Source organism: Lytechinus pictus, chromosome 12, assembly GCF_037042905.1.
Source record: "Lytechinus pictus isolate F3 Inbred chromosome 12, Lp3.0, whole genome shotgun sequence".
Taxonomy (NCBI): Eukaryota; Metazoa; Echinodermata; class Echinoidea; order Temnopleuroida; family Toxopneustidae; genus Lytechinus; species Lytechinus pictus.
The window spans coordinates 6,861,728-6,886,935 of record NC_087256.1 but is presented as its reverse complement, the minus strand read 5'-3'; the positions used below and the strand labels follow the sequence as shown (position 1 = coordinate 6,886,935).

Below are 25,208 nucleotides of genomic sequence, written 5' to 3'. Positions count from 1 at the left end.
AAAGAGGAGAGAGCAATTTGTGTGGGAGATGAGATGTTAACGGGGCAAAACTAGAACCAGGGAGTTCGAGTAGACTCCCTGCTGGAACAGATTACAATATGTTCGAAAAACATGTACGACCAAACTTGTCACAATGGCTCCCCTGAAAATGTTTGAAAATTAAAGAATTGGTGCACCATTATTTTGTACAAGGTATAAAAATAATTTCTGGGAGAGATGCCTTGCTAGTTGCCCCCCCCCCCCCCCAACAGCCCGCTGCACACCACGATATTTAAAAAGAGTTTTGAATGTATATTGAATGATTACATCACCCACTGGGATAATGAGCCAAAATTTTGAGGAGGCCAAATATGGCAGATGGGGCAAAAGTTCTAAAAAGTTGCGAGCAAGCATGAAATTAAGGAATAAGTTTTACCATTTTAATTCAAAACTATAGAATATCCAGAAAATAATGCAATATCTTGTAAGGCTTTTGTCTTCTGCCATGAGTTGGAAATAAGTCATAAATTTTTGAATGAATGTAAATATAGAGTTGCCACGCCAAAGTCCCAACTATTAAAAAAAAAACACTAAAACCAAAAAACTGGTCTACACTACACAGTCGATTTTACATGTATTTACACATTTTATAGGACTTTGTCATTTATGAGTTTATCCGCTCATTTCACATACATAAAGATAGTGAGATTTGGATGGTAATTCAATCGTACTTGCATTCTCTGTATGTATTTATCACGGTGACAGGACATTTGCTCCTACGACAATTGCTCTGGGCTTAATTTCGTCTAAGATGTAGGGTTAGGGTTGCAATAGGGTTTTATGTTAAGTTTAGGGTAGGGTATAGTGTTAAACCCATGGTTGAAATTGGTAATTCGATTAGTGTGTGGAGTTTAGAGTAGAGCAATTGTCGCCGGAGAAAATGTCATGGAACTATTTATCACACGAACTTCAAACACAAAGAAATCTGTGTGACTATTTTCAATAACACTTAAAGTGGGATTTTTAGAAGAAAACAACTGATGAATATTAGCATATCCATAACTGAACACACACATGTAACCATGAATCTCTAATCTGTATGTGGGAATGAGTTGTTAACGATACACATGTACCACAAAGAGCTTTGAGTGGGGATAACCAAATATTGTTTGCATTAAAAAAAATAAATATAAAAACACTTGATGGACTTTTGAAGTGATTTTTTCACGGTTTCACCTTCACATGATTAATACATGTTTTAATCATATCATGTTGTTCTTATTTTGCAACATTGCCAAGCATTATCATTTTTATGTATGGTGTTGAAGTGGAGGTTATGAAAGTCCTCCTTTTACTGAAATCCACAATGATTTCATGTGCACTGTATTGCACATACATGGATCTGAAACCAAATGTGAAAATAAATGAAATATGATTGCCAACAGATATTATATTTTACACCAATTCCACTTGATTAACATATACAGTAACAAATGAACTTCTCTCACACGAGGAAAGCTGCAAAATTGATTCTTAGATCTAATAACAAAAATATTTACAAGTATCTTATCTCGTGATCTCATACATATGAAATAAAAGTTTAAACAATAAAACTACTGAATATCTTTGCTTGCTATCAATAACATGAATCTGAAAACAAGGAATGGACACATCAATAACATTTGTTTCCAGCAACGATCATTACATCAAAATAGTACCAAAAAAAGACAGACAAGAAGAAATTGTGTTTCATGTCAAATCAATATTAAGTGCACTGGAACTACACAAATTGTTTACTTTTTTTTTTTTCTTCCTTTCTAAAATGGCACCAAAGCGCTACAGTAACTATTGCACTACAGTACAAGACAGTAAAAATATTGATACTACTTCTTTCACAAATAATATTTGGATGTTATTGAAGACAGATTAATCAGGCAATTGCTGGAATACTCCCCAGGGGGTGGAGTATGTGTATACATAGTGTGGAGGCAATCCAAAATCTAAGAAGACTTGCTTGTGTTATTATGTTGTTATCAAGTGATGAGAGCCACCATCAATGTGTAAACTAGGAAATAAGAAATTAAATAATTTTCATTTAAAACGTGTGTTTTTATCATATATTGTCATTATATTCAGGATATCACAGAATGCAACCTTGGATCCAAAAGGTATTCCAATGAAAGAAACGAAACAAACATACACATAAATGGTTACATTAACAGGGATAGCAATGTGTGGATATATTGCTCTTTCTCTCTCTTTATGAACATTGTAATAAATAATAAATGATTTGTATAGCCAAGTGACTACCTTGTTATGTGCTCAAGACTCTCCTATATTACCCCAGCTGAACTAGTCTACCGATTCAGGTGCTCACAGCTTTTTGAGGAATTACTTCCTGCCACCTAATATCTGGGTTGAGTGCAGCACAATGTGGGTAAATTTCTTGCCGAAGGAAAGCACGGCATGGCTGGGAATCGAACCCACACCCCTCAGATTGGAAGACGAGAGTCTTCACCACTAGACCACGACACCCCCATACTTACTTCATACTTTTACGCTAAATCTGAATATTTTCATCTTTACAAGGGGGCCAGGGGGGGGGGTGGATGAATACAATCATAGTTCACAGAAGTGATGACACTTATATACTGTTCAATAAACAGAGACACTACTGTGCAGAAACACTAATAACAGTGGAATGTTATTTAATCTTTGGTGCGATATATAGGGTTAAATCGTCTTATGAACAGCCGTCTTTATCATATCCTGAAAAAATTGTTCAATGTCCAGTTTCCCAGCTGTCTCATTTTCCCCCCTATAATATTTTAAAATCATATTGATATCCCATAATTAGTGCCAAACAAATTCAAATCAGCAATCATCATGAAATAAATAGGTGCACTGAATGCCAACAGATACATGTACTGTCTTCCTGTCTGAGTAAAAATGTACAGAAAAACTGTTAAAACAAAGACTAGACCATTCTGAGTTTGTTTTTTCCAGCCTTGCTTGAAGCTTGAAAGCGGAGCAATTTATGGACAATAATTCTAAATTAACATACAAATAAACATACAGGAATTACAGAATACCATTGAAGTGTTTATTAACAGTATATAAATTTCTTGATGGAATTACGATATAGTAGAAACAAAGAATCATGCAAAGTGAATGAAATGGTGTGTCAATGAGCGCTTTTTCAAATTTTACAATCCATCCACCAATTCTCAAGAAAAGAACACATTTATCCAGAAAAATACCATTAAGTGTCTAGATTTTCGAAGTGCACTTACAGAAGGAAATTCAATACTCACCTGTCCACTATTAAGAAATATACACAAAGCGTACTTTACAGAATAACCTATGCACATGGCAGATGGAAATGTAAAATGAGAAAACTAAAATTTGGCATTATACTACAATATCTATTTTTACTGATAACATCTTTAATATTATATACATGTTTCTAACACCTGCATAAATCTATAGAGTTTTGATGTATACAACAAGACTGAAAATAGAAGTCAACCCTGATATCAAATAAGTTACAAAAAAAATATAAGAATAATGATACAGAAGGTGCAGTCGATGATGGCATCATTAAGATTTTGCTTTATTCCTATAGAGAGGCTCAAAAGAGATTGGAATTTCAATTAAAGTATTTATACCACTATTTGGAAGTTTTGATCATTAGAATGTTCACATATCAAATGCTATTTCAAAGCCTTTGTAAATTGAATTGCAATGGATCATGTAGTGTGCAAGGGCCTTTAAAAAACAATTTTATATACTTCATGATGTACATGTAATTCATGTACTAAGTACTGGAACTCCATAATTATTTAAAAAAAAATACTAAATAATACTGCAATTCATATGGAAGTCATAAACATGTCAAACATGTTTTAATCACCATTTCCTTGTCACATGACAAGCATTGTGGGCATTTGAATCTTATACTTAAAAAAATAAGCTATATAATTTTCTCACGAGTGATATGAAAGTATATCAGCAATAAAAACAACTGAACTGTAATTCACATGAGAGTTATACACAGGTTTTGATCACCATTTCCTTGCCACGTGACAAGCATTTAGAGCATTTGAAAAGTAACTCTTTCCCCCAAAAATATAATTTTCCCACAACTGACATGGAAGTATATATGAAATGAAAAAAAAATGAATTGCAATTCACTTGGAAATCATGAACAGGAATAAAAAATAAAATGTTATGTCTTCACTTTTACCACAAGGTTAAAATCATTCTTATTTATTAATGATTTTAACTATGTTTCTTTTATTTAGTAATTCATTAGTAAGCAGGTAATAAACATCAATACAGTGCATCATACAGTGAATGGATGACCATGTCGGAATGCTATGCATTTTATGGTCAAAAGTGTTATATTATTTAAATTGGTAACACATAAAAACAAAATTAAATCATCACGGTACACTACAAATTGGCAAAACATCAATGAACTGTACTCGGCACCTAACTATGCATTTTAACACTAATGTCATACCACTGAGTTGTAAAATGTTTTATTTTAGAAAATAAAACAGTGTGAGAAGGCTTATAAAGATTGAAAAATATTTTATGACTGTGTAACAATGCAACAATAGATTAAAATAAACTATGATGCCAATTTAATGAAAAGAAGTCTATAAAATATTTCCGTTTCCAAAGAGGTTGGAATGTAAAAACAGCAAGTTAATGGTTAAAAAGTCTAAAATATCAAATATATGTATGACAATGTAGCACTTAAAAAAAAAAAAAAAGGAAACAAAATCTTTGTTGTCAATTTACATAACAGATTGTAAGCTCTTTGATCCTTTCCTGAAGATATTAGAAGGCGATTTCAGAACAATACAAGATGATCAGATCAGCTTGATGGAGCTACTGGACGATCACCAACACCGTTGGTTAGATCGTATACTTTCCCTGCCACTTCATAAGCTAGTTTGTCTGCTTGTTCCTGGTGAAAGAGAAAGATACTAATGAAAATAAACATTTTGTACTGCAATATCAACAAAGATTCTCCAACCTTGTGTACATCACAAAAATATGCATAATATAAAGGTATACTTACAGGTAAATGCCAGTTGCGGTAATGGTCTCAATATGTGTTAAAACAAAATCCACTAAAATTACCATCAAAGTGTTTGTAGGTATGAATAAAAAAATATGTGCCAAAATGACTTTGGTAGAAAATGTGTAATTGCCAAGAAATGAGCAAAATAAGCACAGAATTACGTCAAATGTCAGGTATTTTTCAAAGCAATATTAAAGGGATGGTCCGGGCTGAAAGTATTTATAGCTTAATAAATAGAGTAGAATTCACTGAGCAAAATGCTGAAAATTTCATCAAAATCGGATAACAAATAACAAAGTTATTGAATTTTAAAGTTTAGCAATATTTTGTGAAAATAGTCTTCATGAATATTCATTAGGTGGACTGATGATGTCACATCCCCACTTGTTCTTTTGTATTTTATTATATGAAATTAGGTTTATTCAAATTTTTTCCTCCAAGAACTAGAAAAATTGGATTGACAAATGATTTAGTGCATTAGATATTTATTGCTGCAACTTATTTCATTATAAGGGAGACATATCATTCACACAAGTATGAAATAATGAAAAAAATATGATTTTATGTAATAACATAAGAAAACGAAAAGTGGAGATGTGACATCATCAGCCCACCTAATGAATATTCATGACTACTGTTTTCACAGAATATTGCTAAACTTTAAACTTCAATAACTTTATTATTTGTTATCCGATTTTGATGAAATTTTCGGCATTTTGCTCAGTGAATTCTACTCTATGTATTAGGATATAAATATTTTCAGCCCGGACCATCCCTTTAATACATTGTCCCACATCTGCTTTTCTGTGTAAGTGATCATCAGAATTATCGGTTTCCAGCTTTCATGATTTCACAAAGATTAGATTACATTAATGTACCAGATGTAGATCAATGATGATATTGTGACCATTAACCTTGATTTAAAAGACTTTGTCATGAAATAATTGTTTGCTGCAACTATTTTCTTCTACCTTTAAATGATTCAAATGAACTGTTGCAAGAAGTAAATACAAATTGGACCTTAAATCAAATCTAATCATCCTTCAAAGTACGATCATAATTACTCACTCTCGTTGCAGCTTCAGCATAGACCCTGACGACATCTTCTGTTCCTGATGGTCTTACAAACGAGCGTGCTGATTGGTAGTTCGCTATCAGGGTGTTGATGGCATCCTGTAAGCCAGCCGGTCTGGTGCACTGTCTCTCGGCATCTGTTGTCTGGACTGCTGTTCGGTCTGCCACCTGAGAGGGGATGATTTACCAGTCTTCCCATTACATTCAAAGCAATTATTTGGACAGGTGAATCTGCCTAATTCAAATCTTTTGGAACCACAGAAAACTGCTCAGCTAGGGCAAAATTTGAATTAGAAAGTATGAATTACACATGTTTGCATATTCTAGTCTAGGAAAGTGCTTTGACTTATCAAATCATTTGATTTGTGGAATATCGCCTTAAGCAGTGTCTACTGTATTTGCCGTCTTCAGTCTTCATGTTTTACCACAAATATTCTATATGAACCTTGTATATGACTCTTCCCTAGAATAACTGAACTGTTTGTAGAATTGTGCATTGGATTGCTTAGCAACATTTCACAAATTCGCCGATACTATCCTAGTCTACAAAAAAATAATCAAAAAGTCAAACAATCTGGTAAAATATTCTTTTTTTTTCTAAACTTCATACTTCATAGCAAATTTGTACAGTAGGAATATTGATTGTTAGGCAATTCTATATAAGATTTTTTTTTGCGTGTATCCTACACTGTACATGTATATGTGGGAGATTTCTTAAGTCATTTCTGTTTTTCTAGTTTATATGAAAACTTGAACTGATATCGAATCATCATTACTTGGGAATTCATAAGTGAGTTGATAAGAATGAAGGAAATAGGGGTTCAGAGATACATAAAGGTTGATTATTGTAATAGAGCTTCCCTGAAGTTGGGTAAGCAAGAATTCCCATATTTTTTTCTATTTTTAATGCTCATTCCCCTATTTTTGTCCTGAACACATAACTGCTTGTTTTCAAATTTATACATGCTGTCTTTGGTCCCACTTCAAATTTCAAAATGGCTACCATAGGAATCTCTTGACTAGACATAAATGCTCAAAGAAACACCATTAATGATAATATGGGTCAAAAGTATGTTTTTTGTATTTTCATGATATGTAGTATTATGCTTATTTTTTCTCCCAATTTATTAACAGTTTTCTGATTCAACATGGCCACCAAAGTGACAAGACTCATCCTTATATAAGTTATCATTGTAAAATAGAAAATGATATATATTTTTTAAAGAAAAGATGTATTTCATAAGCCTTTAATTATTTACCGCATTCTTGTTTAAGTATTTAATCAGTTCAGAGGGTTTAAGGATGAAAGATTATTTCTTCATTTATTCTTTTATCTATTTAAATCTCCCACATATGCTTAAACTCAACAAAATGTAGAAAGTGCTCTCTTGTGGACAGAATGGGAAATTGATAAAAACTTTAACATATTCTGAGGTAGTCTGTGATTAAAATCAAATTTTGTATTGTTTTCTGGACAAAATTCACATCACCTCATTTGGCTCACATTGCCCAAGAAACAGAGCATCTCCTGTCTGGTAATGGAGAAGGAAATAAAAAATCCAGAAATCATAATCTTAGCAGGAGTAAAGAGAGGAAGAAGCCATATCCAAACTTCAAAAAGTCTTGGACACACTCAACATGTTTGAGGAATGCAAGGAAGAGACCAGGAACCGGATGATCAAACTTATAACAAAGGAAATAATTCAAGAGGAGGTTGCAAATGGCATACCATCAGTTGAAAAGATTGGAAAGGAAAAATATGAGAAACTTGTGAAGGATCAACTGAAGGGAGAAGAAAACCTACGGAGTAAAATGGCAAAGACAAATATTCAGACATGGAACAAAACTGCCAAACCAGTAAAGATGAAGACAGGAACAGAAGCTGTATTGTTGACAGCCTCTGCATCTCTATGTGCAAGACTCCTGATCATCACCCAATCTGGGAGAGAAGGTACTGACCTCCAGGAGGTGACTGGCAAACATGGATTTGCAGGTACAAATAAATGATAAAAAACCCATAACAAGTGCACACCTAGTTACCACGAATGCATTTAGCATTTCCATTTATTTGAATGCAGATAAAAAGAGCACCGTCGATTAAATGCCTTCCTCACCGGCATAGGTGCCAAGAATAGAACCCCTGACTTTCAAACGTCTAGTCAGGGGCCTTAGACCACTCAGCCACAGCACCTCCACAATTTTTGTTGTTGTTGATTGATTGATGAGATTTAATCAATCACTACATCGAGCTATTGACAAAAGTCAAGTACTACACATTTTGTGTGTGGTGTCCGGTATTGCAATAGTTATTGTTCTAGCATCAGTAGAGGTGTCTCCTAACTTGTGGTATGGCTGTTTTTCAGGAAGTGATGGCAGTAGGAAGCTTCCAAACCTGCAAGGATATGGCTCGTATGTATGTGCAACATACAGATGCAATGGCAAAGCATTATGACCAAGCCAGAGCTGTGTTCGACAACTACACACCAAAGTCTTCACTTGAGGAAAACACAAGGCAACGACGGTGAGGATGTATGAAGTCAGTGATGACACCACCTCTATCAGGGACAAAAAGGAATTCCTGTTCACCAATGAAACAAAGGAGTCACTCACACTTTACCTGACAGATGTCATAGTTCGACTGAAAATCTGGTGGCGGCTAATCGCAAAGATGCAAGGTGCAGTAATGACTTTCCAGTTACAACACCAGTAAACACACATGAGGAATCTGACACTCTTCTTATTTTACATGCAGCTGAAGTTGCAATATTAGGCTTTGCTGTCTGCATCTGCTCTTGTGATAGAGATGCACTTTTGTAAATTACACTAATTTATTCATGAAATCATACTTGTTGCTCTAATTCACTAAATAAAGGTTCCTAGATCGCTAATTTTTTATGCAAATATTCTTTATAGCTTTCTTAACATTTGTCCTTGAAAACAAAATTCTGGTACCAAAATAATTATTTCTTATGTATTTGATTGTTTTTTTTTCTTTTTAAAGTTTACCAGCATTATTTCACTTATGCACTTACATTATGTTGCATAATTTCATAACCGCATACCCGGACGTCACAAATTTGGTCTCAATGCAAGAGACTTGCAAGTAAGAAGTCGGCGAGCGGCACGGTAAAAAAACTTTGTGCGGCAGATTTATCGCTAAAAATGCCAAGCCCCCCCTGTAGTATTAGGGTTAAACATTGTGAGAATAAATAAAAAGTAAATTCTTCCCCATTGTTGCAAACAGAATATACAGAATAAATAGTGATCCATTTCAGCAATTTGAAAAACCATACAAGATATGATGGATCTCACCTTGACTTTGAGTTGTCTGTTAGGGAGGTCTGTATAGGATGCATTCCATGTGTCTACTGTCCATCTTTTAGCCCAGAGAATGGTCTCTACCAGGAGCAGATCAGAAAGTGCATCTCCTACAGTCTGTTGGGAAAAATAATCAAGATATAAGTCATAGTCTCAGACTATCAAATAGTCCTAAAGATCACTCAAGAAATCTCTATCATCCCCAATCATCATCATCATCACCACCATAGCCACAATCAACACCATCATCATCCGCCCCCATCATTATTACAACATCTACATCAGGGCAGGGATTCTCAAATGGTGGCGCGTGCCACTTGTGGCGCTACGAGCCTTGCAGAGTGGCGCGTGGGAGCCGGTATAAAAATAAAAAATAAAAAATTGAAAAATGGGGGTGCAATAAATGTATCTACCAGTAGGCCTAACCTGGAAATGAGGATTTGGTGATCATTTTATTACAAAGAGAAAACAAAAAAATCCTTACTTGACACTTAAATGCTAATTGATTTCCTCAGATTGTGTCAAATTTAGCAGGAGGATCAATATGGTGTTTTTATTTTATTTATTCTGTTCTGTACAAAGTTTCTGTGCCACACAAGTGATTTGAAAGCCCGGTTCATAGGATTGCTACTTCTACGGCGAGTAATTTTGCATTTCCAGAGTATATGTTTTGGTTAAGTTTTAAACATCAAATAATATGAAATTCCAAGAAAATCCTGTTCATGGATGAATTTGAGACATATTAACAAGCATAAACTTTGTTTCCGAAGCCGATTAAAATCCAAAGATGTAAAAGTGAAATATGCTCCGATGTATTGTCTCTACCGTGATTGCCTGCATGCACTCTTGCTTAACACGGACTGAATGAATGATACTGCACGTGAGTTGTAGAGAAAGAGGGGCAGATTGGGGCGTTCGTGCAGTGCAACGCCTGATTTTTTCAGCCCTTGCAAAATTAGGGAATGTATGGCGTACATATGGGGATGGGGCTTGGGGGATCCCCCAATGTTTCACGGCCAAGAAAAAAAGGAGAAAAAAGAAAGAAAAGGAAAGGGTAAGAGTGGAACATTGTATTATTTTCTTAATATTATGTAAAAATCTATTAAAAATATAGATTTTTGTATTGAAAAGTTCAACATTTTTTATAGCTCGCTGCGCTCGCTCGCATATTTCAAGAAATTTGCTCCAGCCGCCATATCTGGCCCCCTCAATTTTTTACTCATTACGCCACTTGCTTGAGCCACTAGATCTGGTGCAGAACAGTCTGAACTAGTGGTATCACTCACTGTAAAAAGTATCTGTATTATTACAACAAATGCTGTCAGCAGAGTTTCCATTGTGTGCAAAATTACAGAAGTTTTTTTAATTTTTTTTCCTGGAAATATTCAAGTGAGAGAAACAAAATATACATTGGTCAGAACTAACACATTTTATCTGTTTTAACTAAATATGTAGGCCTACTCTATAAAAACTGTTTTTATTATTTTTTCTTTCTAATTCATGGAAAAATTAACATCAATACTGTAAAAAAAAAATACACACATTTTATGGCAACTCTGCTGACATCAATTTTGCTGTAAGAACACAGATTTTTTTTTACAATGCTGGTAGGCCTATGTTGTGAAAACGTCACTAATCATTTTTCTTTAAATAAATTGTGTAGATTGTTGGCATTTGTATTTCTTCTATTGATATTATAGAGCCCATATTCCAAAGCTTTGGGGGCTCTGCCCCCTTGACCCCCCTCTGCAATATTTGGCTTGTTTGCGTAATGGATAGTGGAGCATTATATATTCTCAACAAGAAATGTGGAGCTTCAAAAAAAGTAATTGAGAATGGCTGATCTACATTATCACAATCGTCAGCACCATCACCACCACTACTATCACCAACACAACCATCATTGTCATCAATTACCACTAAAGTCCAAGCAAGTATCCTATATCTGACTCTGAATCATCTTTACCTGGTTTGTGAGGTCAACAAAATGTTTCAGGACGGTAGCGGATTTCTGCTGATCCTTTGAAAGGCTGTCCAAGAAATATACGTAAAAAAAAAATTAATGATAATCATTTTTTATCGCTTTCCAATTTACAAAATGGATGGGTTTAAAGGAATTTTTATCAATACATGTATCCGTTGGTTTAAATCCAAGATCAAGAATTCCTGTAGCTAAACCCACTTTTGCTCCAAACATCATCAAATGTTAGACCCACTCACGCTGACTGTAATCTGACAATGTGTGACTCTTAAGTCACACTTAAATCTTTGAGAAACACCCCACCCCCCCCCCCCCCCCCCCCCGAAGTCACGTCCCAACATTTCACATTATAATGATTATTTGTGTTCCAAAATGAGATCTTACTCTCTCTCTCAAAATGAAATATTGTTGTAGTGCCTACCTTGGATCTTCACAGGCTTGCAGGATTTTCTCCTCTGCATTTTTACTGTAAAGTACCTATAACAGATCAAAAATGAGAGAAGCAGAGAATCATGCACAAAAACTACTGTCATAGTCATTGCTATCATTGTCATCATCATCATCATCACCACCACCATTATCATCATCATCTTCATCACAATCATCATCATCATCTTCATCATCATCACCATTATCATCATCCTCATCACCATCACCATCATCTTTTTTATCATCATCATCTTCCTCACAATCACCATCACCATCATCATCATCATCTTCTTCAGCATCATCTTCCTCACCATCATCATTATCATCATCATCAACATCAACATTTTTTTCCTAATAATTCATTCATTCATTCACATTCCAACCGGGTAGCCCATTCAACAAGTCTATCTTCAATAGGGTCCTGAAAATACATGTACATCCAAATGCATCCAGTTAAAACAATAACAAATATATTGTAAGCATGGATTAGATATGACACATCAAGGTATTCAAATCATACATGTACAATGCTGAGTAGTGGCTAATGGTGCTGATACTGTTATTACAGGGTACCACTTTTTCCCTTACTTGAGGAGCAATTGTCATACCATATGCTCGATCAAATATTGATGGCATGGAAAATAACTGTAAAATAGCCTTAAAAACGGACATACTGAAGCTTTTCGACATGCACTCATCAGAGTAAAATCGCATAAATGACTAAAACGCTAGAGCAAAACAAAATATAATAGAACCAAAACCAGACATTGGACGCTAAATGGCGAGCCGTGATTGGCTGTCAAGCAAACAGGTTAGGCTTGGTACCAGCCATATATTGAAGCGAAGCAACTAAAATAACGCAAGGGTCCTTACGAACTCCTTCTGGCGGCACAGAATCGGGTCTGTTAGCTGAATATACACTGCAGCAGTGATAAGTTCCTTTTCACTGTAGCAGTGATAAGGAACTGATTTTGAAAGCTACTCACTGTTCCATGTCCATTGGCTTCAAAGTAGACTCCAATGTCAAACTCCTGAGCTTTGTGGTGTAGATGTTTCACGCCTGTATTTACACAGGCAACAGGCACTTTCTGTTTTGAGAAACAATTATTATTTTCTATTGAATTTTTAAATCATCTTTTGGGCTTGAAGATACCATCATAATACCATGAAAAGTAGACAAATTTACCAAGCTATAAACAATAATTAAAATAACTTATACACTATGTTTGCATACTGTATATTTAGAATAACAGAAGAAAGATTTTACCAAATATATTAGATATAATCAAACACGATTCTTAAATCTGCCCATGTTGGGAGCTATAGGAAATATGTAGGCAGGAAGTGAGTTCTAAAGCTGAATCGTCCCTGGTATGAATGAAGATTGATGGAGAGACGAGTTCGACAGCCATTGTACCGAGTTACTTGTTTTATTTCCCTTAATTATTAATTGCAAAAAGAAGCTGCTGAAAACTGCTTATCTAATAAAAGAGAGCCAATGGAGTAAATTAGAAAGTCAAAATGTAACCATTTTGCCTCCGACAAAGATTCTGCTAGGATCGAAAGCTTAGGCCCCTATTGACTTTTTAATTATTAATTGTAATATTCATCGGTGGCCTGAAAGATGATATAATCATGAAAAATAGAATCAAATATATACATTTAATCATGAAAATTAATATAACGTCTTCATTTCATTGGAATTTGGGTAAGAGCCAGCAAAGTTTGTTTTTATGTTCCAAACTATTCTTATCACCTTATAAATTACTGCAATGTTACGTTTATCATTTAGCCTGGTGGTTAAGTCGCTGCCCGGAAATTTTGAGAGACGAAATAGATACTGAGTCTGCATTCCACAATGTGGTTTGTATTTATAAAGGAAATATCACATAATATGCCACCTAATTAAAAATATATCAGTTCATATTTTGAAAGGATCTACATGTTTACAGACAGTAAATATTTCTATACATGTATATCTACAAGATAATGAATACGTTCATTTAACAATTTCCCTATGTTCGTGGGTTCATTACTTGACTTACTAGAGTTTCTGAGACATATTTGGTGGAACTTCCATTGGCATATGCTGTCTGCACAAGACCCAAATTGAGCTCCAATCCACTCTGTGTTAGTAATTCTTGAATATAACCAGCAATCTGAGAAAGAAAAAAGACACATTTTAATACACGGTGTTTATTATGCCTAGCTTTTTGCACAACATCAAGTTGAAACTAGAGATGCTCGGCGGGTTGCGCGGCCAAGCACATGTATCCCCCGAACCCACCGCGTCATCCGTCATTGCGATATATAGGGCTCAAACAGAAATTTGACAAATAAATACAATTGTCATGGCGACAATGACCCTGCCCACATTTTGCCTGTGGGTAACAAATTTGATGACAATAATATGACGTAGCAGCGTGACTCTGTAGAACCTAAAGTAGGCCTATTGTCCAGTACCACCTGTTGGGGAATACAATTATAGAGTAATCTGGATATATTTTGTAAACCTAACCCTAAAAATTATAGGCATCTTCGCTTCACCTACTAATATTGCTTGTGTGTGCCAACTGTAATGACAAACTGGAATAAAAGCAACCAAATTTTTCACAAAAATATGGTTACCATGGCAACCATGTCTCCACCCACTCCAAAATAATTAGACAGCTTTGCTTTACCATAATGGACCTTCATGACAAATTTGAAGATAATTGGAGAAGAAATGCAGCCAGAAGAGCACTCACAAGGAAATCTCTGCTATTTCCACAAAAACTCTTGTTACCATGGCAACGATGTCTCCGCCCACACCAAAATCGATAGGCGGCTTCGCTATACCATACTCAACCTTCATGCCAAATTTGAAGATGATCGGAGAAGAAATGCAGCTGGTAGAGCGCTCACAAGGACATCTCTGATATTCCACAAAAACTCTTGTTACCATGGCAACGATGTCTCGGCCCACACCAAAATCGATAGGCGGCTTCGCTATACCATACTCAAACTTCATGCCAAATTTGAAGATGGTCGGAGAAGAAATGCAGCTGGTAGAGCGCTCACAAGGACATCTCTGCTATTCCAAAAAAACTCTTGTTACCATGGCAACGATGTCTCGGCCCACACCAAAATCAATAGGCGGCTTGGACTTACCATAATGGACCTTCATGCCACATTCAGAGATGATCGGAGAAGAAATGCAGCTGGTAGAGCGCTCACAAGGACATCTCTGCTATTTCCACAAAAACTCTTACCATGGCAACAATGTCTCCGCCCACACCAAAATCAATAGACGGCTTCGCTATACCATACTCAACCTTCCTGCCAAATTTGAAGATGATCTGAGAAGAAATGCAGCTGATAGAGCGCTCACAAGGAAATCTCTGCGGCGGCAGCGGACGCGGCGCGACGAGGCCAAATCCATAGTATCCTCTGAACTCTGTTCGGGGGATACAATAATAACTTTGAAACCCCTAGTAATATGTAAACGTCATTCTCCAGGAAGCTGACATTTTTTTATTTATTTATTCTTTTTTTTTTGGGGGGGGGGGGTGGATGTCCTCCTCAGGAGCCAGGCTTTAAGGAGGAGATCATCTGATGTGAATTATTTCAAGGGTGGTTGTTCCCCTGGGACAGCTACCCTGGGATTGTTCTATTTTCTACTTCACATGAAAACTTGTAATGCTCTCAAATCTTCATAAATTTTACATTTTCCCCATCATTTAACCAGAAGGACTGGCTACATCATGAGGAAACCAAACCAAACCAACATAGTTTCACCTTTCTTTCTCATGACTGTATATATTTTGTTTATTTCTGTCACCTTTGGTAATAGTTGGTAAGAGTTAAATATGAACCCTATACACACTTAATCAAATCTCTGCATCAGCCTGATATAACAATTACAATAGAGATCTATAAAATATTGTTTTGTCCCCAACAGAAATTTTGTATTTTGCATCACTCTAAGTGCACCGACCCCATATAATAAGCTAGGTCGATGTTGTGTATACAATCATTGATGCAACTATAATGTATTCAAAGTAATGTTGTGCATGAACAGTTAAGATATTCAGGTCACCACCTGGTGTAGTTACTCCATACATTGTAATCTTACATGTTTAATTTGAGCTATTGAATTGCATTATTGTTCTTGAGTGAAGCCACACCTAAATGTACAATATTGAATCAGACATTAAAACTGGACTCAGAGTCAATACTGAATTTCATTACATCTGCTGTCTCCATTGGCTCTTATGTTACTTCAACAACACTACAGTCGAGCAAATATGCTGATTGAATAGAAATATAAATTTTTAGGGGGTGAGGGTGGGGCTGCTCATGAGTAGGCCTACTTGAAATAAAAAGAAAGATCCTTCACCTCCACTCCTTTTAAAACTACCTGTTTCTATTCAAAATATTCAAGGATGTATGTTTTGATCCTGCATGTACATGTACAAACTCAGAAAAACAAATCTGGGTCCCGTTTCATAAAGACCGGTTATAATAACAATTGAAAAGTTTCTATTACAAATCTACCATCAGCCAACAGATTGACAAATTTCAGTAGCTTTTGACTGTTATTGCAAATTTGTTATTATAACAAGTTTTATGAAACTGGGCCCCAGGGCCCTGTTACACAAAGTACAGCCCTTGCTTGTAAGGTTGATTTTTACCCCTCATTACATTGATTATTACGTGTAATCAAGCATACAGCTCAATTATACGATCAATTGAAGGCTTTATGTTACAGGCCCTAGAAGTAAATGAAAGCTAGGAATATTCAACCAATTCTCACCAATGTTGCTATTTTGTCGCCATCAAGGAGATGAAAACACTGATCTGCAGAAATATCAAAAGAATAATTTAACAAATCTTTTCTACGTTTGCAAACACATCTACACTTTTAAAATGTAATATGTAACATTTATATATTGCTTAACGTAGTGTCTCTAAACACTGTATATAGGCCTACAGTTTCCTGGTGGTAGGGGTATGAATGTGAAGAATGAAAACATGTTTACGTTTACAGTGAACTTCTTTTATTTAGTCAAGTTTGAAAAAATCATTTAAAAAAACAACAACAACACTACACATGCCAAGAGCAAGCTCTCTAATCCTTAATCTATACACATCAAACATTTTTTTGTACCATCACTTGTATATGTTATTACATACATGTAAATAGTTGGGTCACTAATACAGTAACCAAACCTCAGTAACAGATGTCAACTTTCTCTATAAACATACTTAATATAACATAATTAATGCATTAAATCTGCATTAAGAATGGTTTTAAAGCACTGATTTTAAAAACCTTTGAGAATTCAGGATTCAATGAATCATGGAAGAAATGAGGAATTTTAACATGTTGGGAAAAAGTCCACTCATTCTTACTTGTGTCGGTGTAAAAATAAACAATTCGATCTGCATCGCCATCAAAGGACACACACTTCACTGCTACTTGGCTTGGCATACCTATACATACAAGAGAAATAAGAAAAGGTATCAAAACTATTCATTACTACCAGGATAATAATCAAGATGATTCTCATATGCTGTAATCATTGTCTTCCAGATTATGATCTCCACAAAGACTTCAAGACAAATTCAGTTTATAGAATTAGGTACTGCAGGTTTAATCTTCAATTAGCAGGGTAGCCAGCAGACATTTTCACACACTGACAAACATGATATGATATATTAGTATTTGTACACCTATTAAAATCTGAAATGGCAGGGTAGCCAGTACACTCAATATACATGTAGATATATCAGCTGTTTGAAGTGCATTAGTATTTTTATGGCCCTACAGAGCACAATTATAACAGGAAGCAATAGACAGACATCAATCAAATTTGAGTTATCAATATTTCATATTTCAGGAAGTACTCATTCCTTATGGCCAAACGATGCACATTAAAACTCATCTTGCCAAGAGATACATTCTGAAAGACAACACTATATTGCACTGACGTTAGTATAAATTGACAGTTGCTTACTACGCCTTACAAGGAATGTTACTTTTGTCACTTGCTTCCTTTTTGCAATTGTAAGGCAGAACATGAACTTACCTGATGATGGCTTCTGTTGAACTTTTACATAGTCAGCTCCACACTATTGAAAAATAAAGGATTTACTACTATTGTATTTTGTTTCCTCATAATTCATTTTAGACACACAGGTTGATTAAGTATTTTGAAGCATTGTTAAAGCTCATTATTTTTTCATTCTTCATATTGGCAAACCATATATTTATGTTTCTTTTTTCTTAATATCAATGTGACTGAAATAAATAGAAATTGATATCATGGATGTTTTTCAGAAAAGAATACTCTACCTCCCAACCGTCCACTTTCTTGCCCCTCTATTTCACCTCTACCTCAATCCACTTATCTCGTTCCTTGGGGCTCATCGCATGGTGTACCAAAAACACTCCATCAAATGGTCGTGAGGGATGTTTTTCTGTAAGTAATTTGCCTATTTTGCAAAGAAAGGATTTTAGTGATCCTTCCTTTTTAATGATACAAAAAAGTATTGACAATCTGATTGGAAAATTTGGTGTTGGAGGTAGGTAAGGCAGTTGATTCATGCTCTTAACACTAACTAACACTGTACTTCAATCAACCTCATTCATCCCAAAACGATACCTACACCTATATCAGCACTAAAACCAATATCAACACTGTACACCAAAAACAATTCCAGCACCAATACCAGTACTGTACTTGAATTCTCCCCAAGAAGATTCAAAACCGCCCTTACCATCTCATTGAGTTTGCCATTTGATCCGTCGTTACATACAGTAATATTAAGAATAGAGCTCTCCATATGGTTTAGGAACTGCATCACTTTGAGGGCACCGACCCCGTTAGCTCCATCAAGCAAGATTTGATTACTGTAATCTCCGCCTCCTACATCATTCTGAGGAGAAAATAAATACAGAAGTCTTTTACAATAATGAAAGTTCATCTGTGTTGTATGGGTAGAAGATATTGAAAAATTAAACTTCTGTTTTCAACGCACTGGACAATTTACCTTAAAATTTTAAGCAATACACTGCAGCCACAATCCATGATGTGACCAGATCTAGCTATGCCGGTGATGTAATCATGAATATCAGATTGTAGCAAGGTGGACATTTTGGAGGTGCTGCAGATTGTTGAAAATATTTACATCCAGGCGCTCAATCCTACTTGCCAAAAAAAGATTAAGGGCGCTACAAGCTTCCGAATGTCTACAACTCAATCACTCATCATTAAATCCGTAGGGTCAGATCAGATTACTGTTCCACAACGACTATTATAAAAGGAAGGGATCTTACCAGTTTGTGAAGACTTTGGAACGCATGGGCCAATTTCTTGTAATAGCCTTGTTCTGTATGCTGTCCATATGCTTGTTTAGTGTTGTAGCACCTTACCATATAATGAAGCTGGGGTGTTGATAACAAACCTAAAAATTAAACATTTCAGGAATTTGTGGATATTCTCATAAATTTATGATGTACATGTAACATGATACCCCTACTACCAAAAAAAAAAAGACTGACGGTTTTGTAATGTTCTTATTTACATGGGTTTGATCGTTAATTACCAAATTGAATGGTGTTTGGTAAAATGAGCTACTAAAACCCAATTCACTTAAAATGCAAAATGATTTGATTACCGTAAAACATAAATAATACCCCCAAACAGACATGAAATATCACATGTATGAAATTTTTAAGTTTAGCTAAATTTTACAAAACATGTTATACCGCAGTATGCAAATAAGAACACTGACTAATTGATTGTATTTTAAGAAACAAACTAAAAAAATGCATATTTCTCCTTCTCCAATGTGAAGCATTAATTGTCCATTATCATGATAACCGTCATTACTGGAACTTTTATGAGTCAATCAAGAGCTTCATTATCACTGCAACAATTGTTACTTATTCAGTAACAGTTACTTATTCTCTCATTTGCATATCACCTTCGTTGTTGGGTATACAAAATCTATCAATCTAGTATGGACCTTGCTCACGAAAATAGATAAAACCATCTTTCACAAGGGGCTTACCATAATCCGTTAGTTGGCTTTCCATAGCAGTGACACCATCCTTCAGAGACTGAGCAAGAGATACACTGCTGGGTCTGAAAAAAAAGTATCAAACATGAATGTAACATTTTGAACCCTAACGTATGTTGTACATACATGTATACACATGCCAAGCAGTGTTCCAACTTCTCTTTCCTTGCAATTTAATCTTAATAATGAACCATTAAAGGACAAGTCCACCCCAACAAAAAGTTGGTTTGAATAAAAAGATAAAAATCCAACCAGCATAACACTGAAAATTTCATCAAAATCAGATGTAAAATAAAAAAGTTATGACACTTTAAAGTTTTGCTTGATTTCAATAGTTATATTCACATTCTGGTCAGTATGCAAATGAGGGGACTGATGACATCACCCACTCACTATTTCTTTTGTATTTCATTAAATGGAATATGAAAACTTCTGATTTTCTCCTAGTCATGTGAAACAAAGTTTTATTCCTCCCTGAACATGTGTAATTATCATTCTGTGGTTCTAACAAGAGGAACCTTATTGTCAAATCTGTAAAAACTGAATAATTCAAACAATAAAAACCAAGGAAATAGTGAGGGACATCAGCGACACTCTCATTTGTGTATCACAGAGTTGTGCATATATGTTTTGTGAAAAATGTGCGAAACTTTCAAATGTCATAACGTTCTTATTTTACATCCGATTTTGATGATATTTTCAGTGTTATGCTTCTTTTCTTTTTCTTTTTTTCTTCAAATCAACTTATTTCTGGGATGGACTTGACCTTTAAATATTTACATGGACAGTTCAGTGAAAAGAATATCATATATGAATTTAAAAATAACAATAAAAAGAATCAACGTTTTGGAATACAGATTTTTATACATGAATTAATGTTTTTACTAACATATGACTAACAAATAAGTTAACACCCCCTTTTTTTACATTTTTTCAACACTAAATAGATATTGACTTTTGTTCAGACATGTATTATATGTAAATAGTTTTTGTTGTTCTGCTCTGAAGCGCCTTGAGCATCTAATCAAGATGGAAAGTGCGCTATATAAATCTCATGTATTATTATTATTATTAAATAGGTAGTGTACAAGAACAGGCAGGTTTCCATAACTAGGGAATAACACTATTTGTAGACTGAATAGCAAAGCACTAGCCTACAGAAACATTCTGAACATAAAGGCTGAAATTTAAATAAAAATGTGCCATCTGTTTACAAAGTGTAAACAAACTGCCTTAAGCACGCCCAGGATTCAAGTGCACCTCAAAGCTTTATTTGCTCTTCTAACAGAACACATTGAATTTTCTCACATTCAATGTTTGCTCTGTTGCTAAGCAACTAACTAGCAAGCACAGCAGAAAAAGTGAAATCTTGTTTACTGGGGTAACCACTTAAAGAGGGGTGTGGGTATATATTTAATTGTCAAACCCTGTAAACGTTCATGATACCAACGACTAAGGGATATTGAATCAGCCATAAATTCTGGAGACACAAGTGACTAAAACAAACAAGATATATTTTTACAAAACATTGAACTTGGAAGGGATTTTCTTTCATGAAAATCATTATTCTTTATCTTTATTGATAATACATTATCAATACATAGGGAAAGGTGTCTGGGAGAAAACTCTGAAGTAATGACAATTTCATAAACAACAAATACAAGATTTATCCTTAACACTTGAATCAACACCATCTTGCAATTTGCTATTTTAATACATCAAAAATGCTTTCATTTTCAAGCAAATATTATTTTTTTTATTTTTATATAAAAATTATTAAAAAGAATTATATTTTTAATATGAGTGCATCTGTAGAGCAGTCTTCTGCAAGGAACTCAATACTGTTCTGAATTAACAAAAAACAAAAAAAGGCTCGTCATAACTACTTCATTTTTCCCACAAGTTTGACTGTGCCTCTCTCTCAAGAAATAGCACTGTTGCCAATAAGCACCAAATCATACACATAAACCCCATAGAGTTGCAAGTCATCTGGCAAGTATAAGAGATAACTTCCTACCTTGTATCTCTGGCTATGAATACATTAGCAGGCACTGAGAGGTCTACTTCTGCTTCTTTGGTCACCTTCTTCACTGTGCTGTCAAGATCCTCATCGCTGCGATCAGATCAAAGAACAAAGAAATTTTACAGATTGTTCCTGTACTGTAAAGTAACCAGTTCCCAATTTCTAAAATTTGTTCTTCAGTGTTCTAAACATCAGATTCTGTATTCGTCTTTGACATGAATAAGACATACATGTACAGTACATGTACGACATAGCAATTGCAGGATAAAGTTACACAAGATAAAACATATCTAGAAGAGTTAAGCCACAATGAAGGTAGTCTATCTGAAAATTGTTTTGGACCGTGCGTATAAAGTATAAACATCCATACCTGGAGTTTGCCATCCAAGTTGCATAACGTTCCCAATCTGGAACTAGCATCTCACCCATAGGTTCCACCAACTTCACACCGTTATCCTCCTCTGGATTGTGGGATGCGGTTATCATTACTCCAACAGTGGCTGGTGTTTGAAAGAGAACAGAGCGATCAATTGTAGCAGGGGCAGGGGAATTATTTGTTCTTGAATATTATATCACACTTTATGCTATTGCCATTGCTGTTATTATCACTGTTGCTCTTGATATTGATTTTGTAATTATCATCACTATCAATCACAATCATAGACATTCGTCATGAATAATTAACATTGTCAACGCCATCATCATTAGCAGCATCAGCCCCCCCAAAAAGCAGTACACATTCACTATCATTGATCATCATTGTGTAATCACAATGAACATCACCACCATCAGCAGCAGCCCTGCAATCCATTGGCAATATCATCGTCATCACCGTCATCATCATCATCATCATCATCATCATCATCATGATCACCATCATTATCATCACCATCATCACAATCATCACCACCAACACAAACACCAACACCACCACCATCATCTTCATCATCATCATAATCATCATCACCATCATCACCACCATCACCACCACCACCACCACCACCACCACCACCACCATCATCATCATCATCATCATCTCCATCTTCATCATCATCATCATCATCACTGTCATCATCATCATCATTACCATCACCATCATCACCTTAATCACCATCACCATTATAATTATCAGCATGGGAATAATTAACATTGTCAACGCCATCATCATTAGCAGCATCAGCCAAAAAAAAAAGCAGTACACATTCACTATCATTGATCATCATTGTGTAATCACAATGAACATCACCACCATCAGCAGCAGCCCTGCAATCCATTGGCAATATCATCGTCATCACCGTCATCATCATCATCATCATCATCACCATCATCATCATCACCATCATCATCATCACCATCATCACAATCATCACCACCAACACAAACACCAACACCACCACCATCATCTTCATCATCATCATAATCATCATCACCATCATCACCACCATCACCACCACCACCACCACCATCACCACCACCACCACCATCATCATCATCATCATCATCATCTCCATCTTCATCATCATCATCATCATCACTGTCATCATCATCATCATTACCATCACCATCATCACCTTAATCACCATCACCACTATAATTATCAGCATGGGAATAATTAACATTGTCAACGCCATCATCATTAGCAGCATCAGCCAAAAAAAAAAGCAGTACACATTCACTATCATTGTGTAATCACAATGAACATCACCACCATCAGCAGCAGCCCTGCAATCCTTTGGCAATATCATCGTCATCACCGTCATCATCATCATCATCATCACCATCATCATCATCACCATCATCATCATCACCATCATCACAATCATCACCACCAACACAAACACCAACACCACCACCATCATCTTCATCATCATCATAATCATCATCACCATCATCACCACCATCACCACCACCACCACCACCACCATCACCACCACCACCACCATCATCATCATCATCATCATCATCTCCATCTTCATCATCATCATCATCATCACTGTCATCATCATCATCATTACCATCACCATCATCACCTTAATCACCATCACCACTATAATTATCAGCATGGGAATAATTAACATTGTCAACGCCATCATCGTTAGCAGCATCAGCCAAAAAAAAAAGCAGTACACATTCACTATCATTGATCATCATTGTGTAATCACAATGAACATCACCACCATCAGCAGCAGCCCTGCAATCCATTGGCAATATCATTGTCATCACCGTCATCATCATCATCATCACCATCATCACCATCATCACCATCATCATCACCATCATCACCATCATCACCATCATCACCATCATAATCATCATCACCATCATCACCACCATCACCACCACCGCCATCATCATCACCATCATCATCATCATCACCATCATCATCATGATCACCATCATCATGATCACCATCATCACCATCATCACCATCATCACCATCATCTTCATCATAATCATCACCACCATCACCACCACCACCATCATCATCATTATCATCACTGTCATCATCATCATTATCATCATCATCACCTTAATCACCATCACCACTATAATTATCAGCATGGGTACGAGGGGTGATAGGTGCATTCATCATATTGGACATGTAATGTTTGTCAATTTATCTCTTCATATTGGGGTACATATCACACAAATTCTTGTCCCTGATCAACAATTTTCATTAAACAGGTACATGTATTTATAGATTTACAGAGGAAAAAACAGCAACATACCTTTTGTCTGTTTTGATCGAAGTGCTGCAAGGATACCCATCCTATACATTACAGAATCCAGAAGATTTGCCCTGAGATTTAGAGGGAATACGTAAAATACTTTGACATAAAAACAAAATGCTAAAAACTTAATTGGAATAAAATTTAGACTCAAAGCTACCCTGATCTACCCAAAGAAATATGAAAGGGCAATAAGTAAGCTTTTTTGGTATTGGATTCCTTAATACTGGTATTACTATTATGTTCAATAATCTATATTGTTATACCGATCAATACCATTTCTATTTCTGAGCTGAATTGTTTACGAGCCGCAAGGGGGCACCAGCAGCGGATCTTTCTTTTTCTGTTACTCTACATTTTTCAAATACATGTAAGTTCTCAAAACAATCACTTCCAAGTTCTTGGTATTGGAAAAGAGATCATAAGGAGTGAACATGATTTTTAAAGGGGAAGTTTATCCTGAAGAAAAGTTTGTTGTAAAAATAGCAGAAACATTAATAAGAAATATTGGTG

The 25,208-nt window shown here is 35.5% G+C and overlaps 1 protein-coding gene across 1 annotated transcript; it reads right to left on the bottom strand.

Annotated features, from left to right (window-relative positions):
* Positions 1-1,195: 1,195 nt before the first annotated feature.
* Positions 1,196-24,766, bottom strand: LOC129273444 (phosphoacetylglucosamine mutase-like). The gene is made up of 16 exons (XM_064108060.1): positions 24,696-24,766; positions 22,337-22,466; positions 21,961-22,056; positions 19,935-20,008; positions 19,198-19,325; positions 18,639-18,797; positions 17,948-17,990; positions 17,271-17,351; positions 16,672-16,715; positions 13,922-14,035; positions 12,863-12,964; positions 11,869-11,924; positions 11,433-11,496; positions 9,461-9,583; positions 6,143-6,316; positions 1,196-4,957 (listed from the first exon to the last, which is right to left on the bottom strand). Exons 1-16 carry the CDS (start codon positions 24,742-24,744, stop codon positions 4,865-4,867), a joined length of 1,530 nt encoding a protein of 509 aa, XP_063964130.1. The 5' UTR covers positions 24,745-24,766; the 3' UTR covers positions 1,196-4,864.
* Between the last annotated feature and the right edge of the window lie 442 nt (positions 24,767-25,208).